General features: G+C 41.7%; 2 protein-coding genes across 4 annotated transcripts in view; both read left to right on the top strand.

The window, feature by feature from the left end:
- ptk7b (protein tyrosine kinase 7b) overlaps positions 1-1,867 on the top strand; it is a 119,105-nt gene extending 117,238 nt beyond the window's left edge. Inside the window, exon 20 of the mRNA XM_036574598.1 lies at positions 66-1,867. Coding sequence (XP_036430491.1) covers positions 66-226 — 161 coding nt within the window. The 3' untranslated portion in view covers positions 227-1,867. The remainder of the gene's footprint in view (positions 1-65) is intronic.
- A 1,836-nt stretch (positions 1,868-3,703) lies between these two features.
- The window catches only part of srfb (serum response factor b), a 30,762-nt gene continuing 16,392 nt past the window's right edge, over positions 3,704-18,073 (top strand). For all 3 annotated transcript variants that reach the window (XM_036574595.1, XM_036574597.1, XM_036574596.1), the window contains exons 1-2: positions 3,704-4,876; positions 12,164-12,430. In XM_036574595.1, coding sequence (XP_036430488.1) covers positions 4,136-4,876; positions 12,164-12,430 — 1,008 coding nt within the window. In that variant the 5' untranslated portion in view covers positions 3,704-4,135. The remainder of the gene's footprint in view (positions 4,877-12,163; positions 12,431-18,073) is intronic.

The following is an 18,073-nucleotide window of genomic DNA, read 5'->3' as shown; positions in this document are numbered from 1 at the left end:
ATGGATAGGAAGCCTCTGAGCACTTCATGTGTTTCTAACCTTCTTTCTGTTCTTCTGTGTAACAGGTCTTCAGGCTGGAACTCTGAAGCTTTCTGCTCCCGAGACCTGTCCTTCTAAAGTCTACAAACTGATGACTCGCTGCTGGGCTCCCAGCCTTAAAGAGCGGCCATCTTTCAGTGAGCTGGTCCAGGCCCTGGGGGACATTCCTCTGGACAGCAAGGTGTGAGGAGCACATGTGCGACTCATTCCACCTGCACTGGTGGAGCTAAACCTGTCCATTTCTGCTCTGATACAATCACAGACTCAGACTGGGTCCCACACATTTCAGGGAGCAAGAGTGTGTGAGTAACGAATGGAGAAGTTGATATCAGGGCAATCTGTCGGTATTGATTTGTGTGTGTGTGTGTGTGTGTGTGTGTGTGCGAGTGTGAGTGTGAGGACCCTGAAGAGTTTTATTTGCCTTAACCATGGCATGAAAGGACACCCTGTTGCCCCTTCGATGGCCTGTTTACTTTTTTGATCTTCGTTTTGCGTCTCTTCTACCCTGAGATTCTTCCTCTTCTTCGTCTCTGGAGCCTCGGACACTTCTAGGAGCTACCTCTGCGAGGGGTACGACTTTTGACCTCAACTGTTCACCTCTGCCAGCGCAGGACAATCCCAACACATCAACATCAGGGGCGAAAACCCTCCAGCTGGCCACAGGGCCACTGGCAATGCTGGACTCAACGATGTGCTAATGCTTGGCTCAAGGACTTGAAGTTGCCGTGCATATTTGTTTTGTTTCAGGATGTGTGTGTGTGTGTGTGTGTGTGTGTGTGTGTGTGTGTGTGTGCTTGTGAAGCTTTTTTTTTGTTTGTTCTTTTTATTTAGAGTTGTGGATCAGGTTTGCCATGAAGGGTGATGGCCTGTTATTTATGACTCTAAGCTCTGGATTCTCTGAGGGTGGAAAGATAAACAGAAACAGTACAGGATGAATTTTTAAATCAGAATACTCAATCAGTCAGTGAGTCCGTACCGTGAAAGTTTTGTGTGTATGTGGGTGTAAGGGGAGTGAGTGTTTTTATCACGATTGTACTTAAAAATTTTTAATATTTACCTTTTTTATTTTTACCTTGAGGTGCTCATATGGGACAAGAATATTCCAATGGAGACAACTTGCAATACATCTTATTGCCTAAACTCCTAAAGCCATGATGAACAATGTATTCCTGCATAGCGGCGTTTTATAACCACATCACTGTAATTACAGTACTTGCTTGGCAAAGTCCTTGTTACACTCATTAATACAGAGACCGTGCACTAATTTCACTTAAAATGTCATTTTATATAATAGCTTATTACTTTAACATAGAAGGATGTACGAGAGCCTTTATTTATGTTGAAGGTTCTGTCTTTTTGTTGTTGTTTTTTTATACACCTTTTTTTAATGGAAAGGTACTCCGTGATCCTTTTATACAGACATATATATTCAACCCATTATAACAACTCATTTTGCAGTTTGGCAAGTGTTGTAGGCGGACCTGTTGGGTAAGTGGACGTTTCAGTGGTCACTATCAACTGTTAAGACCACAAGTGCCTAGGACATGAAGGATTATTTACTGTGTTTTTTGTTTTTTTTTATTTGTACAATTTGCTTTCCATACCGTTGCCTCTTGGTTTTAATGAATTGTTTTCTATATAACCTTTTGTTATAATGTTAACTGTTTGTTTGTTCATTTCTGTGAACAAATACATAGTCCATGCCTTTTTTAAGAAGTAAGTACATGCTAGGCACTCACACCTAGAATGCTTTTTTTGTTATTCTACTTTAGCAAAGGTCACAATAATCACAATGTATGCTGCTCCCATTAAACATTCACGTTTGTAACGGCCAGTTTGGTTTTACTGAAGTGAAAAGAACTTTTACTCTAATGGAATTGCTGCCACTTTCCATTGCACAGCTGACATCGTGGTGAGACTACAGGTATGGGTGACTCTTCTGGATCAGTTCCCCATCCAGTGCACTGCTTTGATCTGCAGGTAGAGGGCACTGTGGGTTGTTCTTGTATTATGCCCATGTGATTCTAAGCTAATCAACTGACATTAGGCCTCTAATCAGCTATTCGGTTGTTTTTGTCATCTCTCCAGTGTGTTACTGAGGAATGCTTTCTAGTGCTGTTTTTGGCCATTTTCATACTTTCCACAGCTGGGGCTAAGCCCTACTTCATTATTATTTGGTATGCTTGTATCACTGGCCCTCTTTAATGTGACAATATCTGGTTCCCACCATAAAAGGCTGGCAGTGTACTGGACAGCTTTTTTTCTGCTGTTTACTGAGTCATCAGTAGGTGTTCTTCGCTGGTGTGGGAGCGCTTTGTGAGTCCTACATCTTTTGCCATGGAAATACAGCTCTGTCCTCTCACACGCAGCACTTCGTGTTTCTCCCTCTCACCTAAGAATGAATAATGCACTTCATAGTAGGCTTGTCTTTTGTTCTTTGTTAACATGGCCACGTTCCAGATTATACAATCAAAAGGTGGTTCAAACCTCCTTTTCTGCCTTTTAAGAGTGGCAGACACGAGTGTGTCAGTAATCTATATACTTTCTTATATGATGCATTCATTATAGTTTTTTGAGTAACAAAATATCACATATACAAGAAATCAGAGTTCTATTCACAATGAATTGTAGCACAAACACATCGATTTTAGGGGTGTAACTAGGATCTTAAGGCCTCAGTGCAAAAAAAAAATGTCCCTCACCCCCTATGAAAAAACCCTTCAGTGAATAAAAAGTGAAATTTGTTTGATTAATTGCTGTTGCTCAACCAAGTTGGTCCTCATATACAAGCTAATGGTTGTAATATATTAATTTTGTGTTTAGCTGTGGCATATAAGAAGTCCAATAGAGAGGGCTGGTAACCACAGGCCCTGTTTGCAGTGGGCCCCTTTGCCCATATTTACGCCACTGATCACCTGCAGGGTTCAGGCTCATGCACAGCTGAATTATAGTAAGACAAAATAAAGTGTAGTCAAAAAGCGTTAACTTTGGCCTGCTTTACACTGTCATACCAGGCCTCAGCTGAGGTAGACAGCCAAAAGATGCTGATTGAGTTTCTTCTTTCTTTTGTGAGAGACTGGGTCATTAGCATACAGCAGCTCATTAAATCTCTCAATGAAATATTCAATGAATATTTATTTCACTCCACTTATGTAGACATTATCTCAACCTAATGCATCTTTACAACAGTTTCCATGGGAACTAGTTGCACTGCTATTGTAGTCTATTACAATGTGTTAAAGGCTGTGTGTGCGTTTGTTAAATGATATTTAATGCTTTATAAAAAGCAGAGATAAAATGTGTAATTTTTTCTAATGTGGTTATTAAATGCTCTTTAAAAAAAACAAGCCACAAATTGCCTTTATATTGGCAGAGCTTCAAAGAATGACGAGTGTTAAAATGTTCTGAAGTGCACGTGGGGCCTGTTGATGAGCATATTTACTTCTCGGTCTGTCTGTCATTCGTATTCCAAAATAATTTATGACCAACAGACTATGTGGAGTCCCCCCCCCTCGCGATGACGTCGGCGTGAGCGCAACCGTTTTGGTATTTATTCAAATGAGCCTCCCTCTTTGACCAATGGCGGGCTAAGCCTTTCCTTCGCTAACCAATCGGAGGGCGTCACTGTGACTCACCAAATAAGGAGAGACAACTCCTTAAAAGGAAGCGTTGTATCTCTTTATATGGAGGAAAGTAGATCTGTACGGATGGATTAGTCCACTGTCGGCAGAATATTACACAGTTATAAGGGCATAAAACGTTCATGATTTTGCGTGAAAACGTCTTTTTGGTGGAAAGTTGTGGGATACCACTGCGGCGGTCGTGCGTTTCTGCTGACCGTGGTCGACATTTTACGCGTTTACGGTGTGAACTACATGACATGGCGGATTAATCGCGAGTGCGCTCTTCGCGTTTTCCTTTTAGAGAAAGTGCACGGTGAGTTGTGGAAAGCAGGGGGGCGATGCGAGCCTGAAGCGGGTCGAAGGGGCTCGGAGGGGGCAGCATCACTTTGGAAACTTCGCATTGGTAGTCACGCAGGCATACCCGGCTCATCCTGAGAGAGAGAGAGTGTGTATGTGTGCTCGGGTTTGTCTTTATGGTGGTTTTGTTGAATGTGTCTGCATTACGGTTTGACCACACACTCGCCCACCGCAGGCTGACTGGCAGTTTTGGTAGCGTCGTTCCGTTTTCTCTCCTGAGTAGGATGTTATCCAGCCAGGCTGGCTCGGCGTTGAGTGGAAACGGGTCAGCGGCAGGGAACAGCGCGGCACACGGGGCTGTGGTGGTGGGCAGCGGCGGGCTTCGGCCGGGGCTGGCACGGACAGGCGGTCAAGCGGTAGCCGGTGTGAACGTCGGTCCTTTCGTCGGTGCTCCCGCGGGGATGCTGGGGGGTAACGGGCCCGGCAGAGGCGGCATCAGAGCCGGGAACGGCGGCACCGGGCTTAGCGCTCTGCAGGCTGGCGGTGGCCAGGCAGGTATGGGGGTTCTGGGCGCAGGGATAGTGGGAATTCATGGCAGGTTTGACCGGGATAAAGAAGGGGCTCCTCAGGCGTGCAGCGCCTCTGACGCGGACTCTGATTCCGCGGATGAAGACGAGCCCATGGCCGGGGACAGCAGGAGGGGGGTGAAGCGGGAGAGGGCCGAGATGGAAAGCGCCGTGGCCGGCCAGGAGGCCGGAATGCCCCCGGGGGGTTACGGTGTGGTGGCCGGCGGTGTGGCTGGAGCAAAGCCAGGCAAGAAAACACGTGGACGCGTCAAGATTAAGATGGAGTTCATAGACAACAAGTTGCGGCGATACACAACTTTCAGCAAGAGAAAGACGGGCATCATGAAGAAGGTGAGTTGTCTGAACTGCTGAGCCAGTTAGTACCCCGTTCATTATACGTTCATTATAGACCCAAACATTTGTTTATATAAGGAGTGGCACTGAAATTCGTTTGTATCCTTTTTTTAAAGATCCTTAAACAGGGGTAAATAACACTCGGCCTAAGACGTTAAGGTGGCAAAATGTTACAGCGCAGTGGTAATAACAGTGAAGTACAGAGTGCCGCTGAAGTTGCAGGCCCAAATGACACGTGATCAGTGCTTCAAAACTGTCTGCTGAATTTATAACACCTCTCAGTGTGAGATGAGCAAACTTTGTCGAAAGGAATGTGATTAGGACTGTGTCTGCAGTTTGTCCCCACTGTACCTGAACTTTTTTCCTCTGTGTCTCTGTCCCTCACACTGTCTCTCTCTATCTCTCTCTCTGTCTCTCTGCTGTAATGGAGACTGCAGTATTGCATGTCCTCTCCTCTGGCACATGGTGACTGGAAGTCACAACAGACCCCACTGGCTGTGGGCTTTAAATAGATTAGAGCAACTGACATTCTCTATTTCTGACCACCGCCACCACCCTTCTTTAAATGCAGGCGCGCAGGGTTTGGCTGGCATGAAGAGAATCCTTCATCAATGAAGCTTAACCCAAATATTTTAGTGTGCTAGTTTTGAATAGTTGCCATAACATTATCCCGCTCACGTGCTTTGACTGGATGTCTGTCAGAAAGAAGGGCTATTAGAATAATCATATATTCATATCTATTTACTCATGAAAATAAAGCTCTAGGGCTTTAAGAAACAGGAGACACTGAAGGCCATATTTCATTATATTGCCTGTGACCTGTGCAGACTCACTGTACAAGTCATTGGCCCAGTCCCAACGCAACGAGGAAGCTAACTCCCCACGTCTGCTTTCTTTCCTTCAGGCCCCATATGGGTCAAGTGACCTTGTGTACTGATCTAGGATCAGCTTCTCCTTATTTATTACAGCATAAACAAGACACTGATTTGAATTTTGCATTTTTACCGTGAAACTGTTTCAGATTCTGAATGCTACTCCAAATCTTCATAGAGGCTGGTTTGGCGAGTCCAGCGCAGATGGAGGATCACTGCTTGTTTTTGTCCAGATGTGGTCATGGGAATGAAACATTTATCTGTATAAACATCTGTTTATACAGATGAAACCAAAGAATGCCACCAAGCTCTGTATCTTCGCGATCTTCCCGCCAGTGATGCTTTATCAAGGTTCTGTCTCAGTACGATAGTTTCACCTATCTGGTGTTGTTTGAAGGAGCCTCATGTGATATGGGGCAGTCTTGGGCAGCATGACACCCCCCCACGGGTATAAGAGCACATTTCCCCTTCACTGACCACTGCTCAGCACTCAAAGAGCCATAGGAAAGAGCGAAGTCTGTCAGGGTGTTTTTGGGGTAATTCTCTCTCTCTGAACTGATGCAGCTGCGGTCTTGCAATAAGTACAGTAAGATCTGAAGGATCTTCCGGGCTGCAGCAGTGCTCTACTTTTTCTGTGCTGTCCAGGACAGAGCAACCATGGCTGCTCCATTGACCGTAACGTCTGTATGTCCTAATAGCTTTTTTCCATCTGCATTTTGCTGTTGCCCTGTGACCTGTAGCAGATCACATCACCTGTCCCCGTTCTTCTGGTCACTTTGCGACCCCTCTTGCGTGGTGTGTGTTGACAGCTGTCTGAAAGGGTAGGTGATGTCACTGCAGAAGAGTTCGGGAATGCAGTGCTGTTCTCCCGGCTTGGCGCTCATAACCACCTGCTGAACTGCTACTGTGTGTTCGTCTCACTCCATTAGCCGACTGGGTGCCTTACACAGACTTCTCCTTTTGGCTGGAGCTGCAGTCTTATTTTGAACAGTTATACATGTAATATATTATTCTTATATTATTCTCATGTAATAACTGTAACGTTATTCACTGTGAAACTCCTAAGAAAATCTTATGTCTCCAAGATGGTAACTTTCTTTGCATCTGTTACTATGGTGAGATTTTCTGTTAGTTATTTTAGACTGTACTATATATATGTATATATAAAGAGGTGAAAGCAGAGGTGATGCCTTACTGCTTTACAGATTTATCAGAAACAGAGAAGGTTCCGTAAGCTGACCTTTGCTCTTGTGATGGCGGTTCAGCACATGGCTGCCTGTGCATTCAGGTGATGTGTACAGTAATAGTGAGAGCAGAGCATACCGATGCTTCAGAGCGTTCCTGCTGGGAGCCAGAACTGTCCACAGCTTAGCATTCCTGCACCACTAACAACACATAAATTTAGCCTCAACCTTTTTTCTGCTATCTTCTACCTGCAGAAATATCAAGACAGAATAATCTTCTTTTTTTAATGGCCTGTCTGCTGGCTCATAGTCTGGCATCTTTTTATTCTGGAAACAAAGGAGAGTTTTTGTGTACTTGGTGTTTAATCAGAGGCCAAGTAAGTTAAGTCTGCAGTGCATTCAAATCTCTTTTTCTTTCAAAATCAGCAACACTGCAGCAGATTGGAATGCAGTAACCTTAGTCTCATATTGAGATTTTACTCAGGAGTTCTGTGTGGGCTGAGGACTTTAGTATGTGCCTCGCAGTATCAGTTTGCACCTTTCTTGGGTTGCTAAACTTGGAACCCAGAATGTCTGAATATTTTGTGCAATGCAAGTTAAGATTCAGGGATTCTTCTTTTGAGCAGAAACCACTCAGACACTTAGCCTGTCCTCATTGCTCCTCACACTGTAACCTTGCCCCTGCTCATTTGCACAGTTTCTGTGTCCAGGCAACCGTCTCCCCTCACTCTTTTGGAGACATTGATGGTGATGCTGACATTTTGATCAAGCACATCCTTTCAGCATGGAGGGTTATGAGTAGAAGAGACACTGACCATAATGAATAGCCCAGGGATCTAATGTTGCATTCTGTTGTGCCCACAATTCTGGAAAATACAGCCTCTTATTCAGAAATGTTTAATGGAACATTGAATCTCCTAAGTTGGAATTCCCTGTTGGTAACACAGGCACAGTTCACCTTTGCCAGGATAAACCCCACCTGACAGCACGGTCAAAATGGCAGCGTACATGGTAACCAGTAAGCATATCCCCTTTGCCATAATCTTTACTTTATAAAACCAGTTGTTTTCTCTGAGAACACTTTTTATTCAAATTCAAGGCAGTGTATTGGTTGGATTCATGTAACAGCTGCTGTGTAATCCTTTTTTGTGTAGTCCTTTTTTGGCAAATTGCAGCCACAAAGGGCTCATTCAAAAAACAAATACAAAGCATCAAACATTCAAGTACGTTTGACCTGGAAATCAATAACTGTAAATACAGATATTGGATCTCTTTCATTGAGCCAGTCAGTTGAATCCAGCATATCTCATTCATTCTCTTTAATAATCATTTAAAGCAAGTGAAGTGTGCATTTTAACTAAAGCCAGTGTTGGTCGCTATGAGGTCTTGTTTGAGGGACAGTCTCTGAAATGTCCTATGGGCAGGACAGTTTTTAGAGTTTAAAATCTGGATTTTTCTTTTTATTTTGACCAGAACAAAGTTTAATTTTCATGGGTCCCACTCATTATAACACAGGCCACGTGGAGATGCATTACCTCAAGTGCTTAAGCTCTATACAGCTGAACTGCTATCAGTGTAATCATCTATGGTCTCTTAAAATTGAACCCTATCAGATACCCGTCTGTTCAAGTCCAGAGGTGAAATTTCCTCTCACCAGACGTCTTTGTGCAACTCAAGCCGTTTGGTACCACAACTACGCAAACTCTGTAGTAGGTCCTCTTAAGATGCGTACCAAATTCTATCATTTGCCATACCAACATCATTTTGCTTCAGGCTTTTACATTTTTCTCTCAGGTAGAAGCACCGGAATGCTTTTAGATCGGAAGTCGAAAGCATCGTCAGTACAAGAGAACGCGGCAATAGAGAAGCTTTTACCTACGAAATGGCGCACATGTACCATGGTTTAGTTGAGCTGTGTTCTTCCGGGATGCGTTGTCACGTATAGCATATCGCTTCTGATGAAAGTGAAACGATTTTGCTTTATGCTGCTTATTTCAGACATTACATTTCTTTTCAGTGCTTTGGTGTGTGGGGGGGAAAAAGTCTATCTTTTGAGCAAGACCTGCAGTGAGGCTTTCTGTTCCAGGAAGAGTCTGATCAGCCCTGTCATAAAAAGACAAAAACCAGCCTTGGTTTAGACAGATGGTGACTGAAGAAATGGTGAAAGCGCTATACAGACATTTCTTCCCCATGCAGACTGTGCGTAACAGAGTAAAGCTTGCAAGGGGCATTTTTCTCTGTTCACAATCTACTTAATAGTGCATTTGGCTTGGTAATGATATCCTCTCTCTTCTGATCCGAGTCAAACAGCATAATTTGTCAGCAGAGTTAATTGTGTTCTTGGAGGAGTGTTCTTGAGAATGCTCTTACTCTTCTGCTTACAGACGCTGGTCCAATAGCATCCTCCTCCTAGCTAATGACGCAGTAAACATTTTCAATGTTTAAGGCTGCATTTTTGGTCTCTGCATATGTCTGTGTCATGTGTGCTCCTCTGTAATGAATTAATTAGGGGGTATAATAGTGATTCTAATGTAGTAATAATAAAGCAGTTGACTAGATGGGGCTTTCTTTTTGCAGAACAACAAGTAAAATTGTACGGGCTCTGTGCATAGATACACACAGACTGTTGAGCTTACTTCCTAAAGAGAGCTATTTCTGTTACTCTCTAACTGTGGAAAAAAAATTGTAGTTTAAAAAATTATTTGTTAAATAAAAAATGCAAAAGAGCCAGAAGGTGAATAATTGCATGGTTAACCAAGTTTTATCAATAATCGTTTTCCATTTCTGCCCCAGGTTTGTTTCAGACCTGTGGGAAACCCTGCAGTGTGTGAAAATTTCATGATGTGAATGGAGAGAGAGAAATGCTCCAGTATTACTTGTCTTGATTCATTATCTTGATTCATTAAGATCCCTTCAAAGTTAAGTGTGTGTGTGTGCGCGCGCACGCGTTTGCGTGTGTGTGGGTCCCCCCCCTTCTCATAAAGAGATGAGGTTTTGTAAGAACAGTGATGATATACTTACATATACTAACTTCAATATGTTTGTATGGGTAAAATATGTACATTTTCTCATTTACATTAATCTACTTGTAATCTAATTACATTATTAAATAATTTTAATCTAATGCACGTTGTGTGCTTGATTTTTCCAGACATCTTTCATCCTGATTTGTACAATTGTCTGTCAGTTACTCCCCCACACCTCTATCAAATCAAAATGAGGTCACATTTTACGTGACTTTGTTTAACTTTAGGTTCTTTAGGTTGCTTCATTAATTATTTAACACAAGGATATAAACAACATGAAGCAGGTGGGGGACTGTTTCTGTGGAGAAAGCATGGAGAAGAATTCCAACCAGACAGCACTAAGAGTACTGTAAAGCACAGAGGTGGAAAAGTCAGTGTCTGGTGCTGTTTTTCTAACAGTAGTATTGGTGAGCTTGATGAGATCATGAACTCATAAGCATACAAAGGCACTTGTAAACCTGCAAAAAACTGCTCAAATGAAAATTATCTGAAACACACCAGCCACCAAAGAATACTTTTCCAAAAAGAAAATGATGGTCTTGGAATGGGTTGTTTTAAAGTAAGTGCCACTGGTTTGACATTGTTTCCTAACACAATGAACTTAAAACATTTAAGTATAGCATAAATGTTGGTGTACCTTTTACAGAGAGCCAGGAAGAGCTTAGCTCCCCTGAAAGAGACTTGAATCTCTTGAAAATAATATCTGAAGTTTGTGGAGTCGTCAATACTGAAAATGAACCGTCTTATATCAGTACGTTTCTGCTCTGGCTCTTCTACAGCAAGGCACAAGTGTTGCTTCTTGAACAAAAAGGCCTGTGTGATCGAAAGTATGAATGTTAAATTGAGGTGCACAAGTTCTCTTGTGAGTTCGTTAGTTTCTGTCCTGTGGTCTATTTTATCTGCATGAAGGCAGGAAAACATTAACAAGTAACAGTAACGGCATTTTTTTTTGCTGTGCCTTGATTTAAAAATACCATCACAGTAAACTCTCCTTTATGCAAATACCAGAAATTAACCACTACTCATTGCTGTGCTAAGTGCAAAAAAAGTTGCTTGTGAATTGGAAGGGTGTGAGTATTCCCTTAAGTGCTTTTTCATAATAGGCCTGCAAAAACAATAAATACTTATACTACATAATTGTTAAAGTCCTTAAGCTGATACAGGTTTGTTGTCACAGTAGCCACCACTGCTTGACATTTTACGCAGCACTTGGGACTAAGAATAGTCATCCTGTAATGTGATCCATTCTGTTATCACAGCCCTTTTATGTGTTTATCGCACAAACTTTCATCGCAATTATGCTAAAGTCCAATGAATCTGATTATCATGCTAATGATATGATTTGATTATAATGCTAATAATATGGTCCCAGTTACCCACCTAGCAGCACCCCACCCCCTGTCCACTAAATTCTACAGTCCCCCTCAACCATAGAGAATGCAATCAGTCTCCCAGTATCACAGACCCTATTTTTGGAGCCTTATCTTCTGTTATTTTAGTTACGTTTCAGCCATACGTCAGAGTTCAAGAGTGCGGCTCTGTTGTGTTGAAGCTGTTTTCTCAGCTCACTACCTCCAGTCCCAGGTCTGTAATTCATATGTAGTCTGTTGGTAAGCATCTGTGTAAATGATGCGAAACCACAAACTCTCCTCTCTTCACCAACTACCACCCTTGGGACATCTTTGAACTCAGTGCCAGTACAAGTCTTATCTTGTGAGGTGAGTTGAGTTGGCCACCAAGGTGACAGCAACAAATTCTAAGGGATAAAGAGAGTTTGGAAAATTATTGTGTAAAAATGAATTTACAAAGATGTCTTTGGTGTAAATGTCATGTCATTAGTGGACCCCAGAGAAAAAAATGGAAGACAAGGAAAGTGTAGGATATGGGTCCTTTAGTGTTTAGAGCAAGCTTGGAGAAAAAATCAGCATCTATAGGCAACATTTTAGGCCTGGGATGGGATCAACATTTCGTATGAAGATATCAGTGTCTTGATAAATGATACAATTTTATATATATAATGGCCTCTGATATATGTTATTTTGTATATTATTTATGAAATATTGATCCCACTGATTTTATATATAAATGAGAGAGAGGAAGATAAATAAAGATATACATACATACGTACACACACGCTAGTAGTCTTGCAGTCCATGTGTTGTAGTCACTGACACTATCCTTCTTGTATTCTCCTGACGCCAGGCATATGAACTCTCCACTCTAACGGGGACCCAAGTCCTGCTGCTGGTGGCAAGTGAAACAGGCCATGTCTACACATTTGCTACACGCAAACTTCAACCCATGATCACCAGTGAGACGGGGAAAGCTTTGATACAGACGTGCCTGAACTCTCCGGACTCCCCTCCCCGCTCTGACCCGTCCACGGACCAGCGCATGAGCGCCACGGGCTTCGAGGAGACAGACCTCACCTATCAAGTGTCTGAATCGGAAAGCCTCGGAGAAACCAAGGTGAGTCCCAGAGTACTGTTTAATACTGAACTGAGATCTGGTGTGTCTTTAGATATAGTTTGGCGCAAAAATCTAATTTGCACCCAAAAGTAGTTGGTCACCCAAAACATGTTTGGTGTCCAAACTTTGTGATGAAGCTGATGAATAAAAATGATGCTAATTGGTAAATGAGCTTCCATTGCTGTTTGCTTTGCCGGCCCCATAGCTCCAGGGCAAAATTAAAGACACTTCAAACACTACACAGATTCTGGCTGCATTTGGGATCCAAAAAAGTTGGGATGCTGTGCAAAATGTTAATAGAAATAGAATGCGATGATATGTGAATCATACAAACCCTATATGTACTTTAACAAAGACAGCATCAAAAAAAAGTTGGGACAGGGGCATGTTTACCACGTGTTGCATCACCTCTTCTTTAAACAACACTCTGTAAGCACTTGGGAAGTGAGGAGACCAGTTGCTTTGGTTTTGAAAGTGAAATGTTTTCCTGTTCTTGCATGATATAGAATTTCAGCTGTTCAACAGTTTGGAGTCTTCTTTATCGTATTTTTTGTATCATAAATGTACCAAATGTTTTCAGTGGATAACAGTGGACTCGTTTACTATAGAGCCATGCTGTATGTGGTTTGGCATTGTTTTGCTGAAATAATCAATGCCTTCTCTGAAAAAGACGTCATCTGGATGGCAGCATATGTTGCCAAATCCAGTATATCATGGATGCTGGCTTTTGAACTGTGTGCTGATAATAAGCCAGGTGGTCTTTAGCCCAGAGGACACAGTGTCCATGATTTCCAAAAATGATTTCAAATTTTGATTTGTCAGACCACAGGACACTTTTCCATTTTGCCTCAGTCCATCTTAAATGAGCTTGAGCCCACAGAAGGATCTCATATATAGTTTATATACAGTTCTCATATATAGTTTCTTCTTTGCATAGTAGAGTTTTAACTTGCATTTGTCGATGTACCAGCGAATTGTGTTCGCAGACAGTAGTTTAAGAAGTTTTCCTGAACCTATAGAATCTTGTCTGTTTTCCTAAACCTATAGAATTGTGTCTATTTTTAATGCAGTGCCGTCTGAGGGCCTGAAGGTTACAGCTAGCTAATACTGGTTTTCAGCTTTGTTCCTTTCATACAGAGATTTCTCTGGATTCTCTGAATCTTTTAGTGACACTAGGTACTGTAGATGATGAAATGCCCAAGTTCTTTGCTGTTTTGTGTTGAGAAACATTCTTGAATTGTTGCACTATTTGCAGGTGCAGTCTTTCGCAGTGTTTTTTTTTTTTAGCATTACACACTTTACCACTCTTTTGTTGCCTTGTCACAATTTTTTTGAAACATGTTGGCATCAAACTCAAAATGGCCATATATTTTTCAAAAACAATAAAATTTCTCAATTTCAACATTTTATGTTGTCTTTGTACATATAGGGTTTAAATGATTTGCACGCCATTGCTTTCTGTTTTTACTTACATTTTGCGCAATGTCTCAACATTTTTGGAAACGGGGTTGTAAATTTGCTTTTAACAGTTCCTTTTAATGATTAAGTGAGAAATCTGAAAGAGAAGACTGTACCTAGATAAACACCGCCCGTGCATGTGACTGGGTTTTGTGTTTCTTTTGTCTGCGATGAAGATGAGTGTGCTTTTTAAAAGGGGGAAAAGCTCTTTGATGAGTTGCTCTGGGGGGCTGTGAATCCTCCTGGTAAACTCTCTCAACCTGGTCCAAGATCTACTGTATGAAGACTTACAGTCACTGGCACAATGCTCAGCTTTAATGCATTTTAGACTTCTTGAGTTTCACCTGCCCACACGCTCCTCAAAACATTCACTGTTGTTTCTTTTTTGATCCACCACAGTTGGAACTCAGGCTCCTGCTTTATGCTCAGCGATGATCCGAAATGACTCCTTGCTGTTCCTTGCAAGCAGTCCATCTGCATATGCCTGTGTCCTGCATGGTGTTTCATCTCAAATCTTAAAGGAGTTACCAAAGTGTTGAACTCCTAATGACCTCTACCGCTTGCAGCGTATGAGGCTTATTCCAATTTGTAGTAAATCACTTTAAATCATTCTAAAAGATTCCACCATGTATTAGGAGAGCTTTAAGGGTCTGTGAAGACTGTTCTGTGGAGCAGAAACACAGATATGAGAGAGGGAACATGAGAGCAAAGCAACATCAAAGGTCTGTGCATGAACCACGAATTCTGTGCAGTTATGTAAATATGAACTTTTTACAGTAAATGAAATCTTGTTTATTTGATGTCAAAGGCATGTGATCTATTCAGTGCTTTTTGCTGTTCTAAATACAGAGTGTAGGCAGTGCTGTTCATATGCTTAAAAAAAGCTTGTTTATCACTGACTGCAATTCAGTTCCATACATTACTGAATGATCAATGTTATCCAGTATTTATGTTGGCGCAGAAAACTGCCTGAATTGGTCTGTTATATCCCCATCAATTGGCAACATGCGTGCTTTACTTCACTCCTCGTTACAAGAGAAATCAGTCTTTTTCCGTCAAGTGTTGGGCAGTTGATACAGACGTTGCGACTACATTGAATATTTTTTTTTTTAGGCTAAATCCTTTGATGAACAGTGTTACCATCCAAAATAATTGTATGTGGTCAAAAATGAAACTTACTCAAATAGCTTGTAATTAAACTGTGCTATACTTACTGATGTCAACTCTGATCTGGCCAGCAGAGCATGAAAGCATTAACATCATTACAAATGGACCCACTAAAACATCCTCCGGACCAAGGGTCTGCATGGGTACTCAAGCACACAGTTAACTGTTCCAGGTGCCAATATTTGAATACTGAAATCACTGTTGTTCCATTTCATCTTGAAAATATACAGACTAATCCAGTGAAATGCTGCTTTTGTTCTAACAGGACTGTAAAAACGTTGCGGTTTTGCTCGTATTTCATTGCAAGTTTGTATCTCGCACTTTGCTGCTCTGAGACACGAGTGCCTAAACATAAGCGCATTGCCAAGGACTCGTTGCTAAGGACGAACGCAGCTCTGTTGCTAACTGGGCTAACTGCTCTAGCTTGTGTTAGCAACATCCAGGAAATGTATGTCTCTGACAAGATGTTGGCATATTGTCCACTGAGGAAAAAGTACCTTCTGTACAACAATGAGTCCTCCTCAGTGACCATTGTTGTATCAGTTAGCTGTAGTTTTGGCTCACATCTGCTTTTTTGGAATTACAAAACATGTTTTCTAATGTACTTTTCTTTTGTGCTATTGATATTTTAGCCTCTTATCGGTAGTGCTATCACAAAAAAAAAGTAAGCCTCCAGCTCATATATCCGTTGGTTAACTATTGCGGATACTCGAATATTAATATATGTCAGAATGCACATCGATACTCCCGATATAATTTTTGTCTATAATACAAAACAATCATCTCATAAATAGCAGAGGCTTATTGGTGTGAATTTTTTTTTTGCAAATACCCATAAATCCATGGAATCGTAATATCAAGCAGTGTAATGACTGGGACCTAGTCAAAAGATTGTTGTGCAGAGACAGAATTAACTTGCTTTTGGTATCATATGCATCCAGCTAGCTCCAGCAGCACCTTACCCTCAGAGCTTTGTCCTTACTCGACTGGTTGACGTTTCTCTTTGAAGCGAGATTCGTGTTTATCTGGCTGATATTGTCGGACATGTCCGTGACGCGTCTCCGGAGCTGTCGGATGGCACAAGTGCCAGGCTTTGCACACTGAGTCACCTTAGCTCAGACACACTTGAGCACACTCCTCTCATTGATAAAAACTTGATTCTGCCTTCATGTCCTTATATGGTAGCGTTTCCCCGCTTGCTCTCTTGGCTGGGGCCCCTCACATTCCTTATAAGCTGCAGCTGTCTTTGGAGTCCACTGTTTTCTTTACTCTCTTTTTTTTTTTTTCTTTTCTCAAGTATATATAGCTAAGCAATGGGGAAGATATATATTTAAAATGAGGCAGTGCTAGTGTTAATACAGCAGAGGTTTTTATAGTCTATAGATGTGGCCGTCAGGATGTGATCCCAGCCCTCCACTGTTTACAGAGCCCCAGAGTGAGCGTGTTCTGCAGCAAGACACTGGTGTCTGCTGTTTATACTCCAACTTGCCACTGAACAGTTAGCAGTAGGGGGGATGAGACCTGATTTTCAGGCTGCTGAGAACTGTAGTCCTGGGACCACTCAGAAATCAGAAAAGAAGTGCATCCTCTTAATCTCTAAATGTAAACTTCAGTGTCCTGTTTATGAAGTAAGCACCTTCCTAGTGATCGCGATGGGACTGCTTGAGGGTTCAAAAGGAAAAGAATAACTCCGGTGACAGAATAAACCTAGTGATAAGCTAAAGAGCGTTTTTGCCAAAGACAATCTAGATTAATAATGTAATTTAGCCCACTATTAAAGTGTTTGCAGTGAGGCAGCCTGTAATAATCCAGTTAGAGGCACAGAAGCAGAAGCACTCAAGGTCATCACACACAAACACACACACACACACACGACAAATCGGCCATCATGAAGCCTTGTCAACTTGTGTAAACATGTCTTCTGAAATTAAACCGTTGCATAGCTAAATCAGTCTTAAGGTGATGATGAAGTGCATTGATTTTGGAACGTTAGGTTTGTTTATAATCTTCAGTATGTCCTTTTTTTTGCCAAAATCAAGTTCTAGTGTATTTGGTGTATTGAATTCTGAATTCTATTTAAAATCAAATGAAAATTGAAAGTTCATGATGTTTCCTAAAGACCTGCAGGCTAATCATGGGCTCAGAAACTTGCACCCACACTAAATGGCAGAGAAATTTTTCTTTTTGTTGTGGTTAGTTGCAGACTTTTGTAGGAAAGAATAATTCAAACTAGATGACAGTTATGGATCCGCCCGGAGTTGTACTTACTGTACATCGAAGAAACATGTTTCTTCACACATGTTTCAGAAAAATGATCACACATTCTGGTGTAAAACCTGTGACCACTGGTGCTCTATCTGAAGGTCATTGTGCTGTAATTATGACCCAGTGTGGTTTGTTGTAGCTTTAGCCCTCATTAAGTAAATGTCTGTCCTTCTCAATCACCGGCTCTCTTAAACATGGCTGTGGCCCAGGCAGCCGTTACTGTCTCCCGGTCTGCCTCAGCCTGTCCCATGCTGCTGTCCCCAGTGGGGCAGAATTAGTCATAAATGGCTGTTTTTAAGTTGGCTAAGATTTACCATTCCTAGCATAGCCAGGCTCGGCCTCAGGCCAGTAATGTTGTTATGGTCTATGTGAATAGCTGGTCAGTTTGCCTAAACTCACACATTTCACAGGGCTGTCGGCACCTCAAGGTCTTTGTTTATGTAATAAGTAGGAGATGATGGGTTTTCCTCATTGTCTAATCAATACTGGACAGGCACAGCACTAAATAGCTTGTAGTGCTTGTCAGCATCAGACATTATAACTTGATACTGGGTGTGAGTGCTGTGTATGGACTCTGTTAAAGTAGCTACATTTAGAAGCATTGTCCACAACTCGCAAGTTATAAAGCTGAATCATATTAACTGTTTTGATTATTTTTAAACTAAAACTTGTAATTATATTCACTGCAGCATAATAACTTGCTCAAAGCTACTCACTCAAAAGACCTTTGTAGAAGTTTGTGTGTGTGTGTAT

Source organism: Colossoma macropomum, unplaced genomic scaffold, assembly GCF_904425465.1.
Source record: "Colossoma macropomum unplaced genomic scaffold, Colossoma_macropomum, whole genome shotgun sequence".
NCBI lineage: Eukaryota > Metazoa > Chordata > Actinopteri > Characiformes > Serrasalmidae > Colossoma > Colossoma macropomum.
Note: the sequence above shows the minus strand (reverse complement) of the source record. Positions and strands in the feature narration are given on the sequence as shown.